Source organism: Neodiprion virginianus, chromosome 1, assembly GCF_021901495.1.
Source record: "Neodiprion virginianus isolate iyNeoVirg1 chromosome 1, iyNeoVirg1.1, whole genome shotgun sequence".
Taxonomy (NCBI): Eukaryota; Metazoa; Arthropoda; class Insecta; order Hymenoptera; family Diprionidae; genus Neodiprion; species Neodiprion virginianus.
Window position 1 is genome coordinate 11,939,299 of NC_060877.1, and position 23,209 is coordinate 11,962,507.

General features: G+C 35.5%; 1 protein-coding gene across 1 annotated transcript in view; it reads left to right on the forward strand.

Annotated features, from left to right (window-relative positions):
- The first annotated feature begins 345 nt into the window (after positions 1-345).
- LOC124299174 (neuropeptides capa receptor-like) overlaps positions 346-23,209 on the forward strand; it is a 53,264-nt gene continuing 30,400 nt past the window's right edge. The window contains exon 1 of the mRNA XM_046752178.1: positions 346-1,183. Within this exon, the coding sequence (XP_046608134.1) occupies positions 910-1,183 (274 nt within the window). The 5' untranslated portion in view covers positions 346-909. The remainder of the gene's footprint in view (positions 1,184-23,209) is intronic.

Below are 23,209 nucleotides of genomic sequence, written 5' to 3' on the forward strand. Positions count from 1 at the left end.
GATTAATCTACCCGTGTTTAGTCTGATCGAAACGCCGACAATTTGAAAAACAGGATGTAACGAAAAATTGTTATTCCGTGAGAATTTACTCGATAAAAACTAAAGACGAGTCATTGAACTTGATAAATTCAAAGACAGCGATGCGCGTGTATAAACAATTTTTACTTCACTCGAGTAAACGTCGCGCCTGCACCGACCGATTTCAGACTAATGACGAAAGAAGCAATTTTCAGGCTGAGTAAAATCGAGCTGATTCGGATGCGTCGCTTTACGCCGCCGCGGTGCTCCTGGCACCCCGTAGTATGCTTTCAATGCGACTCTCACTTGCTCGTGGTCCGTTGAACGCGTAGTTTCACCCAACCGCGCCAAAATCTTGATCCAATAACACGAAAGACTCGTGTGAAGATCAAGAAGTAACTCGCGGTGAGAAATAATCATTTTTAAAAAAGATCATCGCGTTGTAATGTGAGTGGATTATCGATAACCGTTGACACGATAATCGGACTCGCAATGGTGGTGAACTAATATGACAATATTTTGAATCAATCCTGAAAGCAGACGAGATTTGCGCAATATTTTAACGATTATTAATGAGCGGTGTGTCGACTATTTCTGAAGTGGTAGTAAAATATGGAAACGGTATTGCGGACAGTGCAGATTGAAATTGAGTACATTGGATCAATTCGGAGAGATTTTTTCTGGGGTGAGAAACTTCACTTAAAAACGGGACTGAGAAATTCGACGTGCGATTCAACGACACGTTTACCGCAGGTGAGAGCGAGTAGTTGGACAAAGTGGACGGAAAAATAATTAACAATAAGTGGAAATTTTATTGGACACGTGATATTAGAGTGCCGATTTTTCGCACGTTGTTAAAGTTCAGCAACCGCGTGCCAATTTCACCCCGTGATGGCAGCAGTAAATCTTCTTCCGAGCCCGCTCGGAAATTTTTCCGAAGACAATTGCACCGAATCCGAGTACCTCGAGAAGATGCTCGGACCCAAGCATCTGTCAATACGAATTGTACTTCCGGTGACCTTCGTCTATGTGTTAATTTTCGTCACTGGAGTCTTTGGGAACGTCGCTACGTGTTTGGTTATCATCAGGAATCCGGTGATGAAAACTGCCACCAATTATTATCTCTTTAGTCTTGCCGTGTCGGACCTCACCCTCTTATTGCTCGGTAAGTGTACGGTTGTAGATCAGGGTTGTCACAGGCCTGAGAAATTTCTAAAATCTGAATACGTGAAGAAATTTCAAAGGGGTCATGGAAGACCGGAAATTGTCGAGGAATTTTTTATTTTGGCCACGGGAAAATTAGAAAATATCACTTTTCTATCATGGGAATTAGAAATGATTTTTTGATGTGAAAAATTAACTTTTTTGTCTCGAGGAAAAAAAAAATAGCTTGGAATGACTTTTTTCTACACAATATTTTTTTTCATTTCGAATTAAATTTGAACCAAATACAGAGTCGAGAAGCTGAACGATTTAGGTTTCGGTAACTTACTAGACCTGGGAAAATGTCAGGGGAAATTAGGTCTTCGGGCCTGGGAAACGTGGAAATGTCATGGAATTTTTATCTCAAAAATTTGTGGCCAGCCTGTAATTACTGCGACTTTATATCCTATGGTTTTTTTAAGATTGAAATAGCGCCGCGGTCATTTTTACCGTTTCGTGACTTAGCGGTTTACTTTTCCCTCGGTGAAAACTTACCTACTCAATTCTCTACAGATTTTTTTTCATCCACAATCTGAAACGAATTTATCGGAGATCCATAGATTTATTCATACAAATTTTTCTGATTCTCTGTGCCCATTTTTTTTTCCAACTCCATCTTTTCATTAGTATTTCCGGATGGCTTTGTATTTCTTTCTGGCTAATGCCGAAATATTCTGAAGGGTTCTGATTTTCTTTTTAAACAACCGTGACACGATATCAAAATCTTAAAACTTTGTCGTCAAACATTTCTTTACTCCTCTGAAATCGGTTAGCGTAAGCTTCTCTTAAAAAAACTACATTTTTTCCGAATCCTTTTTGTATTCTGTACGATTTTGTATCGAAATGCTGTACGACGAAAAACTATCGGACAATAAATCCAACAATAATTTTTCGTATTATGATTACTGTTTTACAATGGAATAATAATTCCTCCAATTCAAATCAACAAGAATATAAGTTTTTCTGTATATAAAGTAGTGTCTAACTATAAATTCTATCGATTTCTCTGAAAACTTCCGGCACAGTATGTTGGATCGTACATTCTTCATTCATATTAGTATCTGGTAATTCCATGCGTTGCACTGAGGCGAGGTATTATCAAAACGAAGTAATCCCTACTGTATGATTTAGGCGCACGTTACGTTATTCAAATGAAGTTGGTCCTTTAATTACACAGACGCTTGATATCTCTAGGTTTATACGCAGGTGTGAATTCGCATTGCGTAACTCTGCCAGTCTGTAACTTCGCTTGAAATTGAGTGATCTTAACCCTTCTACAAGAAATTTCTAAAAGAAAAGGATAAGGAATCTTGTGAAATGTAGTAAAGCGTAGAAAAATGTCTTTTTACACTGAGTAAAAATTTCATTTGTTACAGTAACTAGAAAAACTCAGTAAAACAGGTATCGTCAAAAAATAGTTTCAATATTTTTGGAATTACGAAAATCGAGGTACGCGTAACCATTATGCATTATTGTCGATCCTTTTTTGGTAATTTCAACTGTACTTTTTTAGTTGAATAAGGCTTTAACATCAATTTATTGCACAAGCATTAAATTTTCGCAATAGTTACAAGCAAATATAGTAACAGTGATCATAATGAGAAAGAACGGTAACAGATACTAGACTTTCTGGTAATAGCTGCAAAACTAATTTTCATTTTGTACCTGGAACTATATTTTTCGATTGTAGTAAAAAATGAAAATAGTTAAGGACTGAGCGGTAATCGCAACTAAAAATTTCTCTCAGTGTATGGCTTCAATTAAAATATCTTGAGAATGGTTGAATGGATTTGAGTGAAAATTGGTATCGACAGCTTTTTTGGGTCGCTCATTACGAATCTAAAGTCAGATGTGCAAAATTTAAATTTGGTGTATTCGATATACTCAAATAAAAGCTTAAAAAGTTTGGACTTTAATAAAAATCAGTACTCGAAGGTTCGTTGGGTTGCTGATCACGAACCTGAGGTTAGATTTGTGAATTACAAAATATCGATTCCAATATGGTGGATAATAAGAACCAAAGATTATTCGGATTCAGGTAGAAATTAGTAGGTTTTTTAGGTCACCGATATCGAATCCAAGGTATGACTTCGAAAATTTGTAATAATGGGACTATTATGGTGGTTAAAAATAAAAAAAAAATCGAAGTGATTTCACGCAAAATGGTACATAAGGGTTTTTATATCATTAATCGTGATTCTGAATTTGCAGTTCGAAATTCGAATTGGAACGGAAAAATCAAAGACTCGTTCACGGCTAGCCCAAAGCCGCTTGTTACGTTACGTTTTCATTGGATAAATCGTGTACGACTTTTACAAGATAATCCTCAACGGTATTAGTGATATCAAGATCGTTGTATGCATTAACTGGCAAGGAGTGATTGGGGTGCGCTTTTAGTTTACCTTTTCCAACACTGATGGATTGCACGCAATGTTGTAATTTTCTTCGATCTGCAAACAAAAAAAAAAAAAAAAAAAAAGAGAGAAAGAAAAGAATATCGATAAACACAGACGAGTTTTCGGACAACCTGCAGCATAAGAAACTGATCAAATCGTACATTTTAGTCGTAAAGCTTGCGACGATGATAAATAATTTATAATAGTTTTTAGCAAACGTCAGTTCTTAGAAGGAAGACACATTCTACAAACAATCGAGAAATATGCTACTATTAAACATATATGAATGAAAAATTAAAACGAATCAATATATGTCAGTCGAAGAGAACATCACAGAATTTCTGAACACGGGTAGTGTATTATGATAAAATATTGAATTACGTGGTCACAAGAGAGTAAACGTGATATAAAAAAGTGTGATAATGATAATAAAGTGACGATGATAAAAAAAACGAACAAAAATAGAATACAATTATGACAGTGGCTGAAACATGAAGGCCTTATGTAAAACAAGAAGAACTGCAGAGATGAGAGACATTAAAATGACCAATGAAAAAAAAATGATGTTAAGTGACTAAAGACAACAGCAACAACAAGAATGGCAACTAAAACACAATTCTTTATCTGTCGTCTTTCGTAACGAGATGAAAAAAAAAAGAAGTAACTAAAAACTGAGATGATAATCCATTTCTATTTACCAATGCATGTAAAGCTTAAAGACCAAATTTGGAATTCAGCACAACGTGATTTACATTCATCAGATGAAAAATTACATTTCTTATATTTTTTTAAGAACATTTGTCCGCGTAAATAAATTTCGATTAATTGAATAACCATCAATTACATTGTCCGGTGATCAATATTCTTTCACGTGACTAAATGAAAGCGAAACATCACAAGACAACATTCTTCGGTTTAATCAAACATTTTCTCAATATATTTTTGTCTGTGATACTCATTGTACTCTGATGCAAATTGAAATTTTCCATAAACTATGATTTCGGAAAAAATGTACAATATAAAATTTAAAAAAACGAAAAGGGTATTTCCACCTAAGAATAGAGAAAGAATATATAATGTAAGGAATTGCTATGAATGAATTTATTGAAATTTTCGGTGTATCTGCGTGAAAAAAATCCACAATCTATTGATAATAAACGAATAACATTTAAACGAATGACGTAAATGAATAACATGTAATTTAATTGCAACCATATCAGTAGATTGTGAAAATAATTGTTTTCCCTTCAAATCATGCAATATCGATTGTAAGAAGCTGTCAAAGACTTTTTCAAAGATCAAAAATTGCTTTCAAGTTGTAGGTGCGGGTCTCTGGAGGTTCCTATTAAATAATACATAATTGTACCTGTCGGGTAATCGATAAATTATAGCTTATTACTCATCACAGTTTCACACTTAATAATTTATGCAAATTGAACGCTGTAAAGTAATATCACGTAAAATCACAAATTACCCTTTTGATGAAAATCATCACTGGTACATTTGACATTTCAGCGAGGCAACAATCAGAATTCAACTTACATTTAGGCTTACACTGAGTGGAAATATTTGTTTTCACAAGTTTATCAAGCTACTCTGACAGTTATTTGAAAATTAAAACGATGTTCATTCATTCGAACTCGATTGAAATCACGTAAAGTTATTTGGATTTAATTTAAGTATTTTGTTTAAAATTATATGATTTTATTCAATAATCATACTTTAAATGCACTTTGAAGATAATTTAACAGAATTAAAACAATAACGACCAAGTCAAAAATGTATCACGTAGCTTCTCGTTTTTCTAAGCATAAGTAAAACAGTCAACTCAATGTACACCAATGATTAAGCTAAAAACCCTTTCGAAAATCTGAAGACAGATACTGACGGATGTTACCTGGGAATTTAGGACATGCGGATATTGCATTCCGGAAATTTATGCGCCAATTCTGTAGCCTGAATTTCTACCATATCAATTTTATTGAATTTGAATTTAACTACCAGTTTTCAGGCATCGTTCGTTGTAAATTCTGTGATGTTCAATGTATGAATAAATATGTTCAGCTCGTATGTTTTCACCTGAAATTATATTTTCATGATTTAAACTATGTGAAACAGATGACTATTTTCTAGACACTTCAAGAACGTGTGTTCATTTCACGCTTCTTTATATACTGATACGTGATCAGAAGATTGGAGAATCTTCCTTCGGCTACAAATTTTAACGCTTCGTTTTAAAAAACTTTGAAAAAATTTCTTCCTCCTCAAATATTTCAAATATAAACGTGGATTAGAGGGCAAAGATTTCACGATTAAAGATTTCCATTTGTTAGAAATAAATGACGGTAATTTTCGCGTTGAAGGATTATTGCGATTTCCGAATCAATATTACGGTATTTCACCAGATGTCAATCTTTCCAGCAGTATGCAGTTATTATTCAAAACTTCTGATCGCAGTTTTTCAATAGTGAATTGAAAAACGTCATGGAAATAACGCGTCCATTCAAGAATCAATACCTACGTAGTCGGGATTCAGGTCAGGATACATAGGATCTCTTGCATTTCTATGCGCGTAAACTTGATGAATGGAAACGCGGAACAAAAGCCATTGAATATTAGTTTCCTCTAGCAACTGAAACATGCATTGAGTTTCCACATGCGGCGCACGATGTTGGTGGTTGAGTCGTAAAAATCAATCAAAAAAAAAATTCAACCACTCAAGCTAAATTCGTTTCACCCTTATTCTGCCGGGCAAGTAAGCAGGCGGAGAATAAAAAAGTCTTGGAAACCTAGGTCCATAGGAGAGTAATGCCATTGACGCATCTCACTGGATGAAAAAATATTGAAAATAAATTACGGCAATTTTCGTTCCTCCCTTGTCCATTGCTGACAATTGAGAGATAACGTCATTGCTTTTTATTTCATTTGTTTCTACCATATTTCGCCGAGTCCTTGACGATTCCATCGTTTATCTTGATTGGTATTTACGGTTGCGTATCATATTGCATCGCAATCGAATTGTCTGTTGACGGACAACCGTGTTTGGTTTGAGTAATTTTTTCACAAAGAGACAGTGAGTTTGTAAATTTGGTGTTAATTTGGCTAACGGTTATTATACAGAGTTTATAAAAATGAATACCGACAACTTTTTCGAGTCATCCATCATCACTATGGCTTGGATACGTACGTTTTCAAAATGACAAAATATGTATTATAAGAATATTATAGATTTATTTTAATTTCATTAATTTACGAATAAATTTTATGCCTATTTTGCAAGGTCGAAGAAAATAACACGACTTTAGCTTAATTTTTAAAGGTGTTGCTGGCCATTTGAAATTTCCCATTTAAATCGCACGCAAAAAAATTTTTTTCAATAAAAATGCTGTAACGTTTCAACCGTTTGAGATCAAAAAATTTTCAAGGCATGTTCTTGTAGGGCATTAAATTGTACAAAAAAAAAACCGAGCTGATTTTCTAGACTCAAAAATTCGCATGCTTACGGGCCGTGAAAGTCGAAGAAAAGCAGAAATATGGAGTTTTAGGGCTCTAAGATTGAAAATATCCATACTAAATGAAAAAACTTAAACTAAAATGAAATAAGGTGTGTGAAAATGTTGTTTATAAACAATATTTGTCAAAGGAGTAGAGTTTTAACTCATTTATTTATTTTTTATTACACCTTTAAACATTAATATTCTTTTTAATTGTTGATAAGACTTTGTTTGTTACAATTAAGATATTGCTGGCGATGTAATTGCACTACTTGCAAAATAAATTGTTTTTGTTCTTCATTTTTCGTTAAAGTTCGATTATAATTTTGTATTAACGCTATACTGCATATTTTCGCTTTTCTTCGACTTTCACGACCCGTAATTATACGAATTATGAGTCTAAAAAATCAACTCCAGGGTCTCATTTTCAGAAAATTTAATGCCCTGCAAGAATACGCTTGAAATTTTTTTTCAATTCAAACGGTTCAACAGTTACAGCATTTTTAATGAAATTTTTTTTTATCACGTGTTATTTAAATGGGAAATTTCAAATGGCCATCGACACCTTTCGAAATTGAGTTAAAAATTTTTCCAAACGAGAGAGTTTTTTCTCAGTAAATAGGTCCTTTTAAGACCATAGATTCGACAGGTTAGTTTTTTTTGTCTCATCCTACTATTTGTGTATTCCGCATGATGTCAACAATTTTCGAGCATGCAGAGTAAAATCTGTCTACTAGATGAATTCGATGCCCGTAAAATTCCGATAGAATCGATTACGCACGTTGCGTCGGGAATGCTTGCAATTTTCAATATACTAGATTCGCGTCTAGGGCATAGATATCGGTGGGATTAATTTCCTGTTGGCATTAAAGGCAATGAAGTGTACGAAGATATGAAAAACGACTCACCTGACCTTCGGATACGTGCGTACAAAATTTCGTACAATATTCGGTGTGATAAGATCATTCAATTGCAAGCTGTAAGTCAATTTGGCGCCCATTTTCTCACTTTCAGGTCTCATTGATCGTGTTTTGCCTACGGAAATTTCAGAAACGCCTGACAAAACTCAGACTCAAGTCTAGTCCAATTTATCCGGGAAAAAGGACGCGTCTGAATCAGGTTTTCTTGTAAAATACACGGAAGGAAAGGCATTCTTGAACAAACAAAACAGATTTTCTTGGACTCCATTCGCTATAATCTAGTATCCCTTATTTGTTCCAAATACGAAGACTTCGTAGCCAAAAAAAAATTTTACATCGATCGAATGTCATACTTTGTTGATTTGACCGAAGCTTGTTTGCTTTTCAAATGTATTAAAACAAGCTCAATTTATTTTTATAAAAAAAAATTCACATTATTGCAAGGAACTCACGCCGTGTTATCTTGCATAAATTCATGGTAAGCATAAGTATTTCATAGAAAAAAAGTATCTTGTAGAATTAAGCAAGTATCGTGTTCGCTGGATTCGATTATGGCATTTAGTTGAATCAAACGAATATCACTTGACTCAAATAATCCTTTCCCTCCGTGTAAGTTAAATTGCACTGGTTAATTCAGTATATAAGAAAGATTGATACGAATTCTTTAAAGTGGGTGGCAGTCGTTGAAATTACTTGACGTTGCTCGTTTGATTAATGTCGAAAGCTCATCAACAGCTCGTGAAAGGCGTTGAGCAGTCAAAAAAGCCGCGTTGTAAGCTGATCGACCGTCTGAAGCTCGTTATAGATACGTGGATTTTATAGGTACAACTTAATCAGGCAGGCAAGAGAAGCCGTAAATTATTTTCAATCGCATACGATGTTGTAATGAGAATTTTACTGGGTTTGCTTTGTTGTGTAGTAAGCCTTGAGCGGCCTTATAATGCAGGAAAAATAAGAGCGGTGAAAAACAATTGCGATTTCTCTATGGCGGGAGTTAAATGACAGAATAAAGTTTTGTGTTTTTAACCATTTAAAGCACGCATTTTTCGTTGTTTCCGATTGATTTGAAATTCAAAGATCAGAAGACTACGATTATACTGATCTCGATTCACCGTCTTTCATTACATAGTGTACGGTGAGAGAATGGCCAACGAATTACATTCTTGATGGCTAGATTTCGCGGTGAGAATTGGTATACAGCTTTCAAGAATGACACTCAGAAAGCCATTGCGATTTTGTAAATAATGGACAAATGAATTGACAATATACGATAGCCGATTGTTTATTCAGATTACTGAACAATAGTTTCGGTCAATATTGCTTGAAAATTTCTTTTTTCAATCTATGTAACAAATGTTCATACAAGTCAAAATAGCACTGTTCGGTACTAACAGTAAAAAAAAAACATAAAATGTTTGGAGCATTTTTAGAATGCACTTCTTATCAAGATCCATTGCTGAATATTAATTCGTTAAAAGTTCGTCCTTGAGTCTTGTCACTTTAAAAGTTTTTATTAGCTTGTTTGTCGGCATGCTAAAATTTATCTATTCTGTTTCTGAAAAACAGAGAGAATGAAAAAGTAGGAAGGAAGTGTACTATAGTTTTGGGTGACCTTACTATTTTATCGTATATCGGCGGTCGGTTTGGTGAATAAGTCGGTAAGATAAAGTAAGATGACAACATGCGCGCCGACATGTCCGAATTATGATAAAAACCATTATTCGTAATGGTCAGACTCTATACTGATAATTGGTGAAATTGGACATAAAGTTCAAGGTGTACTGAACACTAATTGCGAACATGAAAAGCGAATAATTTAGGGAGAACCAAGTTGGTGAATCACTGTTTCAAATTACTTAATTTTACGCGTAAATGGAATGTATTAACATCCCATTAGTCGACAAGGACAATTTGTCAGCTTGGATGAATCCACTCAGAGAACTTTTTGATTAAAAACAGAGGATTTTTCATAATCATAAGTTTAAAACCAGGAAAACATTCTGGGATAGATCGGGGGGATTAAAATTGAGAATATATCAGAACAGGCACGAATTTTCTATAATGATTAGCTAAAATACATGAGCTGAACAGAGGATTCTAAAAAATCGTGAGGCGTAAAAGAATTAATTAATATTCCAGTTTGCAGCAAAGCCGTTACACTTTGTATGATAATTTTTTTCCGGCAAGCACCATTCGTGTCCCTGCAAATGTTTTTCCCGCACTTTATCATAATGTTGGAGCTCAATCGTCGATTATACATTCTAATAGTAATTGAGTCAATTTGATGGGATTTGAATAAATACAGCTCATTTGCCTGCATAAATGGAGCTTATAACTTAAGTTAGGGCTGATTGCAAATGGTACGCATGTATTTAGCACTTGAATACAAATGACGAAAGAAAAAACAAGCGTAACCTTGCAATTTTATACAAAAAAATTTTCGTCTAATTACACCGAGTCTTTATCGCTTTAGATGGTGCCAATATTTTTTACTTCACACCAACCACACGCCTACAAGATTGCTCATTCCAGTCTCATTACAAGTTTGATTTTATTCAGGAAGGTACCAATCCTGACAGAGTGAAATAAACGCGGTTTTTCTTGATCTACTTAACGTATACCTTTTGGTGAGCATGAATTATTCCGAATAGAATTGAATTTAACACAAGCGTGACGCTGCGGCCGTTATACTTACGATAATTGGTGGTCTGCTCTTTAGTCTTTGGATCACACCGGCATTAAGAGGATTATTCGAATCGTAGCAAGCGTTTTGTCAAGCAGCCTGTTCTGTACAAGGCTAATGTCAGTGAATACCCATCCCCATGCCCATTTGCCACCCTCAAGCTGCGAAAATTATACCAATTTGCAACATTAGAACTCGAAAATGGTATACAGTTTTCGTTAAGACATCAATTATTAGTCTTGTTATGCATTTCGAACAAGGCGTACGGATGGAAAGGAATTCTTGAACCAGCAGAATAATTTTTGTTCAAATCCATTCGCTTCAATCTAGTATTCCACATTTTTTGACAATTATATTGCTTCGATTCAACAGTTTCGATTTAATCAGTGTGTCAAAATGACTTAATGTTAGTCAAGCAGATTCATTGATTCAACAAAAGCGTTTCTTGCCGTGATCGAGTGAACCTTTTGTTATGTTTCCGAAATCTAATCGACTGAATATCATTTCATTTGAAATTTATGCATTGTTCCTTCAAATCGCACGTTCGTTGATAGAAACAATTCGGTACTTCAAACAAGATAAGTAGTTTTTAGTTACTTAAAAACGTGTCCCCTCCTTCGATACTTGATATCAAGATTCACCGATTTTTTCACATGTTCTATTGACCATTTCGAACAACTTCGAGTATGGATATTTGCGAAATTCTTTTTCATTAAAAAATAACATTTTCGAACATGGCAAAGATTTTGCCGGAATTATTTTTTGACGTGGAACATCATTTCCTAACCAGAACCGCGGACCAAAAAATTCTGCAGCCTTTTAGCAGCTTTAGCAGCAGCTAGACTTTCACTTACGGGTCCTCTTAAAATCATCGACTAGCTACCATGATAGAAATTGTACATACAGTTTATTCTAAAATGATATCACCATGTTTCTCGATATATCCTGGTAGCTTGTAACAAAAACAGTTTGTAAGAAATTGATTTAAAAAAAAAAAAAAAAATTATAGTTTTTGGGACAAAGACTGTCGTTAATTGAAAAAAAAAAGGATTCAAAATGGCGATTCGAGGGTCACGGGTTGAACGTTTTGGCATGAAATGCTAATATGATAAGAGTGGAATGTATAAACAGATGAATATTGTATCAATATTTGAAAAACAGAAATTAATTAAGATTAATTGAAATGCTTTGATGTCTAGTCGCTTTGTTGTCGCTAATGGAATCCGATGAAGTGGGACGCACTTGATGTATCACGTATTTTCATATTATGACCGTTTTGTCGATTCGCATGTGAAATCGATAAATTCAATTCCTCTTGCGTATAGAAAAATCACCATTTACTTCCTGGACCAAATACCGTGGTTTCTATCTAACCTCATTCTCACCCTTGCGTATACTGGCTGATAACTTCAAGTGCTGTATTATAAATACATATAGAAAGCTTCGCTTAAATCCATTGAAGAGAATCTACGAACCAAAGTCCGGTGCATATACAAAATCTCTGGGTATATTCGCTCCAGTTTGTACTCGGATACTTATCAATGGATTCGGATTCAAGTTGAGATTTAAATCTGAGAATCGTAGCATTAGATTTTGGAAATGTAACATTGTTGCATGTATGTTACGTACCTTCTACCATGAACTTAGCTAGAAATTACAATTAACGAGAAAATAGCTGGGCACAAACCAGATACATAACGCGTTATATGACGTTTGATAAATCTTACGTCAAGGTTATATAACTGTGTTTGCTTTGAGGCGAGAAATGGACGGAGCGGCGAATTGTAAACGCAGCAATTTCTCACTCTTTCACCTAAAGTACTTCTTTCCCAGCGAAGTTCTCAAAGAACAAACTGCAGATCTACAATCGATCAACGTCTATCAATCGTAATTGCACGACGTACGATAAAGTGGCTGTGATATCATTCAAAAGGGTTGGCGATTCCACCTCATTTCCCATTTCGCGTACTTGTTCTTTTCTTTTATATCAAAGGTGAATAAATGGTTTATTGTATCGGAAAGTAAATTTCATGTCCATTCGGGGCACTTTGCCGAGTCGTAAACGACACTAGAAACTTTGTTGATAACGCCGACAATTTTTCGTTCTGAATTTAACCATCGAGATATTTTATCAGTTTAGAAGTTGACTCACGCTTTACGCATTTTGTGAATTTTCAAAGAGATACGAACGCGATTTGTAGTAGCATATCTATTCTAGCTTCAGTTTAATTTCACTGATTACTAAAAACTTTATTTTTTGCATATTGTGATTTTAAATACTCGCTGTTATCACTTAGAATATGCGCTTGAAAGAAAAAATCGTAGTGTAATTCAATGTCCTAGTAGTTTGGTAGAAAGACTTGTGCTCGAATCGACAGAAACTTTGACCATTTGCAGTAACTTTGCTGCAAGGATTTACGCGTGATATTTCAGGTAACGGAATTTTGGAGTAAATATTACAATCTACGAGCTGGCGGTAGTGCTTCATTCATCCACATTTTCACGATTGATCAAAAACAGATTGAAAATAGTCGAGTTTTTGCTGGATTTTCAGTTCAGCCTCCAACATGAACGTTGACCAGAAATCGAAACTTGTCATATCTCTGACTGTTTATCTTTTGTAATGAATATTTTTATTTTTTTTTTTAAATATATGAAATGACGAAAAAAAAATCACAAATATAGGTATAACAACTTAATGAAAAGAAAGTCTTGCGAAATGTTTCGTTTATCCTTAACAAGAAAATTGAGATGTAGTTCTACAGGAAACTGCTTTAAAAGTGCAATCACACGATCAAGTTTCGTAACGGGGAAATTAAATTAACTCAATCATCTTTTTTCGGGTTCCGTTTTCGTCTGTAATTGGTTCCCTTGGGGTCTCATCATGCCTACAGGATCTAACTTATCTGTGTCCATCTCTAGCGATATCTTGAACACAAAGTTATTCTCATTAACTTCGTATCTGACTTTTTGCGTTCTCCCTCAATACATGCGGCAAGAAATATTTGTTAGGAAAACGGCTCTACTTGCGTTGCTGTAGCATAAATGTGAAAGGGTACAGCCAACTTCAATACTCGGTGAAAAAGTAATCCGATCTTCGGATGATCTTGTACAACTGCACTAGTGGGCACAACGAATTTTGAGATTATTTACATGAGTTGAGGAAACTTTCAAGCCAGTTGAGTCTCTAATCTCATCCCTGAGTTTAGCAGGGAGAATATTTGTCGTGGTTGGTAGTCAGGAGAAACGTATCCAATATGTATTCAGGATGAAACACAAGTCGTAGATATACCGTGGTTTGTCTCTTTTTCTTCCTATCTGATATCATGGGAAAAGCAAACGTCCTTCGTACGTGAAGCGAAGAGTAAACAATTTATCGGATCTGGTAAATCTGCGGCGGTTTCGTTTATCGGCCTTGTTGGTATTCCGTGACCCTCGATTTACATAATGATCAAAAATTGTCATGCAAAATTTTCCATACCTGTACTGTGGCATATCTTAAGGTCATGTACTACTCCTACCTTTACCGACCGAGCAAACAAGGAACGGTCGGCCGTGCGCCCAGCTGATTGTGAGATCATCTTTTATTCACGAAATTATTGTCATTTTTAGTTCTCGTCTGGCGACCTCAATATTTCATGAAAACAGTCTCAAGATGGCTCATTTTACTCCCGAATCTTTCCGGATTGCGCAAAGTATCTCAGTTGTGCACTTTTTAGCCCTTGAAATGCGGGAAATGCGGGAATAGTAACACGTGTCAAAAAAACAGTAAATTTTTTAAGGCTTTTTGGGACGTGAGTAAATTTACTGAATTCCGCTACAAAAGAGCGATGTACCGTTTAAATTTAAACCTTTTCCGTTAGTTTGTTTATTTGCTGTAGGAAGAAAAAGGGTGAGTTTCCTAGGTCAATAAGGGTAGAAGTATAACACAACCTTAAGTTACAGTGATATACTGTTCTGAGAAAGCCCCCTGTAGGACCAATGAAATTAACGCATCCGTCACGCTACTCCAGTGAAACACAATCGAGGCGTAAAACACGTAACGTATAAACCAAACTACCGAAGTTAATGTCAGATCAAATAAATCAGATATAACGCTTTGCGGTAATTCGTCGGATTCGTAAGGGTTAACTCAAAAAACGAAAATAGTAAGTATACCTGCATGTCCGTAATGTGTTAAATACCGTAATACTTGTCAATATTTATTTATCGTACATGACTTTTCGTTGAGCGCGTCGACTTTCGTAGCGTCGGTAAGCGCTTGGAGTCTTCGGAGACCCCATTTTGTTGATTAAATATTTTCATCTAGAATAGAAATATTTGGGTTTTATACTGAGAATTGCGTTGGTCTATAATGCGTCCGGCGATAAGGATTTACAGGTCGCACATTTCAAATTTATTGCTTATCATAAATAAACAATATCTTATCTTAGAAGTCGAAGCACTTGAAAAATTCCACCACTAAGGACGATATCGCATAAAAATGATTCTTTTTTAACACAGTTGTTAAGCGAAGATATAAACAAGCAAAATAATCCATGGCGCAAACTTTTTTAATAAATGAGTACCTACAGTTTTTATTGACCTAGAAAAAGCACATGTTTCGATCGACGTAAAGGTACATGTAATGAGATGAACAAACTAAATGAATATTTATCAATTTCCAACGTTATATCATTAATATAATCTTCAACTTTCGATATAATTTCAGTTGATACAAAAAGGAAATGACTCTACGTATAGTTCTCATTAATACATCACGATCAGTAAGCGTGCAATGACTTTATTGGAAGGTTTCTGGGAGGTACCGATAATGATAGCGCCAGAAACATTCTTTTGTAGCAGCGGAGAAAAAAAATAGAAGGCTTCGGTCTCCACGATCCCCACGCGCCTAACGAAAGGTTAAAACCAAATGTGGAACTTGGAATTCAGTAATTCAAGTTTCAACTAAAGAAAAGCCGGTGACTCAGATTTTGACAGTACTGGAATGGAGACATCACATTCTTTGGGTAACCACAGAGCGTAGATTCTCAACAACATGAGTAAGTGCCTAAGCGAATTCCTAGCCATCACTGATGCAAAGTAGCAAAGCTTTTTTTCCCCCGTTAGTTTATTGTCGGTTTTACTGCGGACTGACTTTTTTTTTTTTTTTTGTAGGTATCCTCCATTCCCTCCTTTTTTATGATCACTCGCTTGAATGGGCCACGTAAGTGGGAAAACAGACGATATCGATTCGGTCTCTACTTGCTTGAGTTCCAAAAATGCTTTCACATATCAGCTGCATCTTCTCTATTATCACGGCGCACTGTTGACTATAATGATTGTAATGTGTGAAACCATTAAACCACAATATGAATGCCCGGCGAATCTACAAATATCGCATTTAACTTCGTGCATAATAGAAATATTGAGAGAACGTAGAAACGCAATTTGTCAACAGTAGTTGCTTTACTTTTTCACGTATTTTCTTACTTTTTTTTTTAATAAATGCGAATAGTTTACTACAAGATTGCATTGTCAGGAGCATCTCGACGCGTCGCATCTTCGTCGTGGCGTAAAATAGATCAAGTAAAGGAACGTGAAATTAAGAAACGTTTATCATTTGTTGCGTAGCTGACTTGTAATTTTCGGAAACGAGTGAACGGAAAAAATGTAGCAATTTTACAGTTTATGTATAATCAACCAACTGGAATATATGATCTGGTACGGACATGACGTGACTGATATACATTTTTTTACAAATATATTTTACTGTGTTCAGAACAGGACTGCTCTTGGACACACCGGCTATTATCAATCGGACTGGGTCTCAGAATATTATAAAAGAATACTGTCGAATGCTAATATTTAGCGCTGATACACAATAGCAACGATAAAATTGTAGTAACTACTAATATTAGCTTTAAATAATGACTATAATATACTAGCTTTGTATAGTCACTATTAAATTGATTGGGAGTAGAATGAATATTATTACTAATTCGTTTTTCAACAATTATATCGAAAATAGATCAAAATTTACTAATATCATTGAACTTTGGTACGCTGCCTTCGGACCGTTTTGACCTGATATTTACATTTGAACCTCATTCAGCTAATCATAGCAGTCTTCAAAAAAGTTTTGAATGAAGTTCGTAACATCTACCGGAATTCCGAAATCATTTAAAATGTTCACTCTCTAATAATCCAGGGTGTTCTAGATTTTGATCACCGTAAAATTGAAGTTCATGGAACGACTTAAGGCTCTAATAAATCATTCGATTTGATCTAATCCTTTTTCTTGTACAAATCCATACGCAGTGCCTGTTTGTTGACACTGAACGATACGTTAGCAGGTGTTCTGTACGATAATACACTGTCAATTTCAATTTGTGTACTGAATTTTGTTGGTAATGTCTAGCAGTAAGCAATCCTGATATGATTTAGGAGTTCACTAGAAGAGCTTTCACTCGCACACGCACGTGCACCGACCAAAGTGCATTACTTGGGATGACAAGAAAAAAGGAGAGGATAAAAATTGTTTTCATGTGTTAATGTTGGCCCTCGAAATTTCAGAACATTACATTTGTATTCACGTGTTTATACTGAAATTGAAATATCTTACGTCATTACTGTACTATAAAATAGTGAGTGTAGAATATTAAAGGATCGACATATTTATTGTTTTGTAAATATGTCTAATTTGATAAAAAATACGGTATGAATGAGTTATCACAGAGCTACATCCTATATCTGTTGAAAAAGTGATTTTGATTTATCAAGAAACGAAGTACTTGCAAGAATTTGATTTAAAATAGAGTTGTGCAAGTGTGTCAAATTTTATTTGGCCTCGGATATTTCAACAAGAATTATGAAATCAATTTTCACAAAGGAGATATTGAATTTTTCGAGTGTCGTTACAATCAAATAAATGGTGGAGGCAAAGCGTTTTTATTCTACACAGAAGTTTATCTCCTAAACAAAAGTATAATTTCAGAACTGAAAATTATATCAACAGGATTATGGATAAGTTACCAATGCGTGTAAAGCTGATAAATTCAACTGTCAGTGAAATGTTATTTCATTCTCACAATTCCGACACCGTTCATTGCAAAGTAGAGGTACATTCCCAGACCAAAGTACTCAGATTTCCAGAACAACAGCTTCGTTGCGTACTCCGTCAAGTGTTTAAGAATATTCAAGCAATTTCAGAAAAGCCTTCCAAGTTCCATTGTGGAAACTTTGAAAAAAGAACGAACCTCTCTGGCTGAAGTTTTATTCGGACAAACAAGCGTTGGAAGTTTTATTACAAAGTACTGTTCGCTCGTTGGAAACTACATGACTACTTACAGCATCACGGTGAAAGCTTTCAAGGGGTGCATTCTTGCCGTTCACACAGCTCAGTTCCAGATTGGTTTGTGCTGCCGAGAGTCAACGTCGTAAACTATTATTCAAAAGATCTTGGATTTCCATTACTCTACCAACTTTTCCTCCTCCCCCTTTTTCTCTTTCTCTCCATCCCTTCTTCTCTCTCTCTCTCTCTCTTTTTCTATCTATCCATCTATCTATATGTATGTGTGTGTATATATATATATATATTCTGACGGATGTTAGACGTGCCTCTACAACTTTCAAAAAGCGTGAGCTTTCGTTGGATAAAGGTCACAGTATATGTGTTTCATCGATTACTCATCTCACTTCTATAAATAACGCGTGGCATGTAGACACGTGGCAATCTTTCATACTTTCCAGTCTGGCAATAATTGTCGTATGTTCTGCGGAGGTGTTTTTTTGCCCAGACCTTATTATGTTTTATTATTTACTTCAAAGGCTGTTATATTAGACCTTAGGAATAGGATCGTATTACAGCGTGAGAAAGCGTCTGGGTTATTCTTGGTATATTCTGATACTTCTCTGAGAGCCGGCGAAGCACAAATCCTTCCATAGGATCCCTTTTTGAGATTCGAGGACCGTCGGCGAGGAACAGATACGTATTTACTCGCCCTACAACAATTTATCCGGCGTAGTAGCTATACAAACGTATATCGTCAAGGCTGCTATGTAGCCAAGGCCGTAATACTTCGGTCAAAGGAAAAGCCTATTCGGACAAGTGTTTGGTTCGAATGCCAGCGGTTGCTTTCACGACGCTTGTGGATATACTTTCATGGAACGTAGATTTTCCAACATTTTAAAATCACGATTCCTTGTGAAATGTGAATTATTCGCGGAAAGAAGAGACTTCTGGTTATTTTCAGTATAGAGGTTAAACATTTTATGACGTATAAGTTGATATTAATTTTTTGAACGCTTCGCTTATCATATCTAATTGCGCATATAAATTTGATAAAAGTTCAAAAATTTTCTTAAGGAAAAAAACTTCTTTGCGAAAAATCCTGCCGCAGAAATCGGTGACGATATGTAATTCCTATAGAATGCTTCATGACATCATCTAAACATGTAGGAAATTCTCTGTCAAGTGGACTTAACTTCTCGCAAAATGTTTACAGGAATTGTTTGAAAAATCTTAAATCATGATGCCACTCAAACAGACTGTATCATTTTGAAAATATTTTTCTATTGAACCATTCCGGGTAGTCAATTGTTAGTGAAAAATAGCATGAATGCAAAAACCATGAATTGTATCAATAAAGTGTAAAATTGAAAAATTTCAGCTTTCGGTCATTAGATGTTTCATTTAATCAACGACATTTGAACCGTTTTTTAACCGAAAGCTGTAGAAAAGTGTCGTCTCCAGCGAATAGCACATTCATTTGATTTCCTGAAGCTACATCTCCAATGGTTTAGAAGTAAAAAAATTAAATCAATGGATAATTAATCGCTAAAATAATTGAATCCTTCATACGGTACGAAATGTCCAGTCATCAGATCTTCTCTTTCCAATGCACAAGTTCGTATGTTTTTGAACTATTTGGAAGCTTCCGTCATTTTTCAATTTTGCATTGGTTCCATTTTTTCAATCTAGAATATCTCGAGCTACCACTACCTAAAGTTTAATGCCAGTTCTTTGTTTAGGATGACGAACATTTGTTCAAAGTTTGAAGCAAATCAAAGGTATATTGGTAGTGAACGAAAAATGGTATATTGTGTTACAAGTGCGGAAAGTCACCGATTTTCGAGTAGTATGAAGTTTGCAACGTGAGTTAAAGACGAGTATTGCGTTTGCACTAATGCTCGTGTAATTGTAGTACTCACCTTGATTCGGGCTTCCAGCTTCATGCTCGTATTTATTAGTTAGTTTCCCAAAGTGTCAACCACCCCGGGTCAAAACCTCAACCATGAGGCCCCGGGAAGGCCAGCGCGAGAATACCCCACCGGCTCTAATCAATTCTGTTCTCGCATCTAATTACTCGATCACATGTACATTAGAAACACGATCCAACGTCATTTAATAATCAAATCAATCATTATGAGCTTCGATTCGTCGAGTTGATAGCCCCATGTACACACAGTTCACTGTATCACTCTCGCACACGTAACGAGCTACTGTCAACAAGACTCACGTGTTGTTGCTCCCGAGTTTCGACTAATACTGATCTGGTTTTGGATTCTTCTCCATATTCTCGTCTCGCTCGCTCTAGCGGGGATCTTCTGAATTTTGGACTGTATTGTCTTGTTGACCACTCACTGTAGTGTGCGTGAGATTAGCGTACTTGGATTCATTCACACGCACATCGTAGTATTATAATACATTCTGTCCCTTTACTAATCTCCAGCTGATGTATAGCGGTCGTTCACCCCCTCGCCTTACCATACCTTTCTGTTATTACATATGGTTTCGAGTAATGCTCGTCCAAACTGTAGTGTTATTGAATACACTTCTTAATTTTTACACATTCTCAGGTTGAGATCGCGTTAAACATCGGATCATAACTTAATAATCACATGGGGCAATAATGGTCTGTGGCAACGGCCGATTACGAAATTATAGATTATGAAGGACTAGTTTAGCTGTTGTTTTTTGTCTATGTATCGGTACGCGTCACCAACAGTGGGCTTCATAAAAAGATCATTTTACGAATCTGGAATCATTCATAAAAAGTGTTCTTTGATATTTCGATGTTCTGAGGAGATTCTAAAAAATTGCCGGAACGTTTCAAGAAAGTTCACAAGGAATGTGTATAGGGAAGAAAAATGTAGCTGTAAGGTTTATTGCCTTTCATTCGAACATACAAAATGATACAAAAGGTTTTCATTTAGTTGAAAACATGTGTTTCAATTGTTTCATATATTTGTTCTGGTTTTACATAGTAGAAAAATAGACGGAATAGATTCAAAGAAAGACATTATGAAGGTTTATTTCATTTTACATATACAACGATTTTTTACGCTATTCTGATAAGTTATATTTGTACATATTTATAGGTAATGTTGCCTTTTCTACTACTTTTCCTTTCCATTCTTTCTTTAATAGTGCGATTAATTGGAGCGTTTTTTATTACCTACAAGAGTACTGAATTCTATAATCAGTTTTTTATCAAAACCTTCGAAAATGGGAAACACATCTAAACTGTCAACAGCTCATAAATTAAGTTCATGAGAAAGAAAAATGTCTCTTTCGGCAAATTTATAAAAAGTTTAAGCACATGAGGTTTGAATACAGTAGCTTGTGGATGGGAGAATACCGATTCACGAAAGTGAAAGTATGCTATATTTGAGAAACAAAATTTTTGTTGGCATAATTGTAAATATACTGAACTACACTTTTTAGAATGAGTAACCAAAATATATTTCCGATTTCTTTCACATTTGGAAATATGTTCACATTACACGCGTGTACGTCGCAAAAAGACAACAAAATAAAACCAAACTAGATCAAAATGTTCGTTCACGGATATAATTGGAATATACTGTTACAAAGCGGAAAAGTGATAGAGGAAAAGGATTTATTTTGTGACGAAGCTCTCCTTTTAAAGTCTCGAGATAGACTGTTTTTTTACAATAATGTTGGTTGACGCAGTAACCTTATTTTTTTGAAAGACATAAGAAGTTTATAAACGTCTTTTATCTATGATGACTACTAGATCATTAAAAAGGGGACAAAACGGGTGATTTCACCCTTTGTAACATTACGATTGGTATAAGAATGATTCACGTATCGCATTGAATGACTTAATTGTTTATCGAGTGAATCAATAAGAAGAAAATGTTTGGTAATCTATGATAAATTACTTTTCTGCTATCACCTGGCAAGCAACTATGATCAGTTAGCATGGTATTTAGGCAATTAGCTTCATGCATAATAATTCGAGGATTAGACTTGTAAGATTTCAGGGCTTATGTCGACGGCCCCGAAATTTAGTTGTAAAGTTTAACGAGAGTTCTCCAAACGAAAAATACTTGGTTTCTAAGTTTCCAATGGATTGTCGGGGTCGTTATACCTACAGTCATTTTACAATGATAAACTTCCAAAACTCAAACAACAGTTCGTGGTGGATTGAAGTGTTGGAACTAGTGAAGGACACTACGAAAGTCATTGATATATTCGACACGAAAAACCGGTTCAAGGTTTGCTAAAAGATTGTATTATCGATTTCTATCGTTAACAAAGTTACGTCAAAACCTTCACTTACTGTAATCTATGCAGAAGGAATTAAAGAGATGTAAAAAATATACATCCATCTGTAAGAAACGGTTTTCCAAATTCTTATTCACAGATAAATTTTTAAAATATGCGGCTGCCAGAGATCAGTTTGATAGGGAAAGATACTACAATAAAAAGGGAAGTTTGGATTTTTCGCACTAGTACGGTAAATTCGTGAGTCGGTTGGTACATGACGGAGCGTATCATTGTATACTCTGTCGATAACTCAGCAACCAAAGATAATAAATTTCATTAAAACAAAAATTAAAATTTAACTCAAATCTTAAAATTAACTCGGTGTGTATTGGTCAGAAATGTAGTAAAAATACACGTGATAATGCTCACGACCTCCCCCCCCCCCCCACCACCACCGCCTTCCCGTCCTAATGCTATCGATCGTGATCATTACAAGTACGCCTTCTCCCTCCCTCCGTAAGTTTCACGTGATTAATACTTGCCGAGTAACAGTGAATTTCATAAACGTTTGACCCGTTCTTACGCAAAAATTGCTCGAATTTTTGAGTAATACTCTGAGCTTAACGTTGGATCGTGTACAGTACTTGTTGCGCTCTGGGTTGCCTATAAATCGTTGATTACCATGTCGATGGGTGCAGTACTCTCAAGTCTTTGCGATTTGTGCGGGCATGACTGTTTCGGGAATTGGAGAAGACGAGTGATAAGAGCGGTGATCCTGACAGAGGGATGAGGGAGATGAATCACGGGTTTCCCTAAGGGAATTGAAGCGCAAGTCCATGGCGAACTGATGTGTTGTATAAAGCGTGGAAAATAGCAGCAGGTACCATGGACTCCGGATGATCCGGAAGGTGAACACGTGGCGAGTGAATACGCCATAAGACGGGCGAAAGACATAAAGAACTGAAGATGAGCACGGGTCAAGGATTAGGGCAAATTGA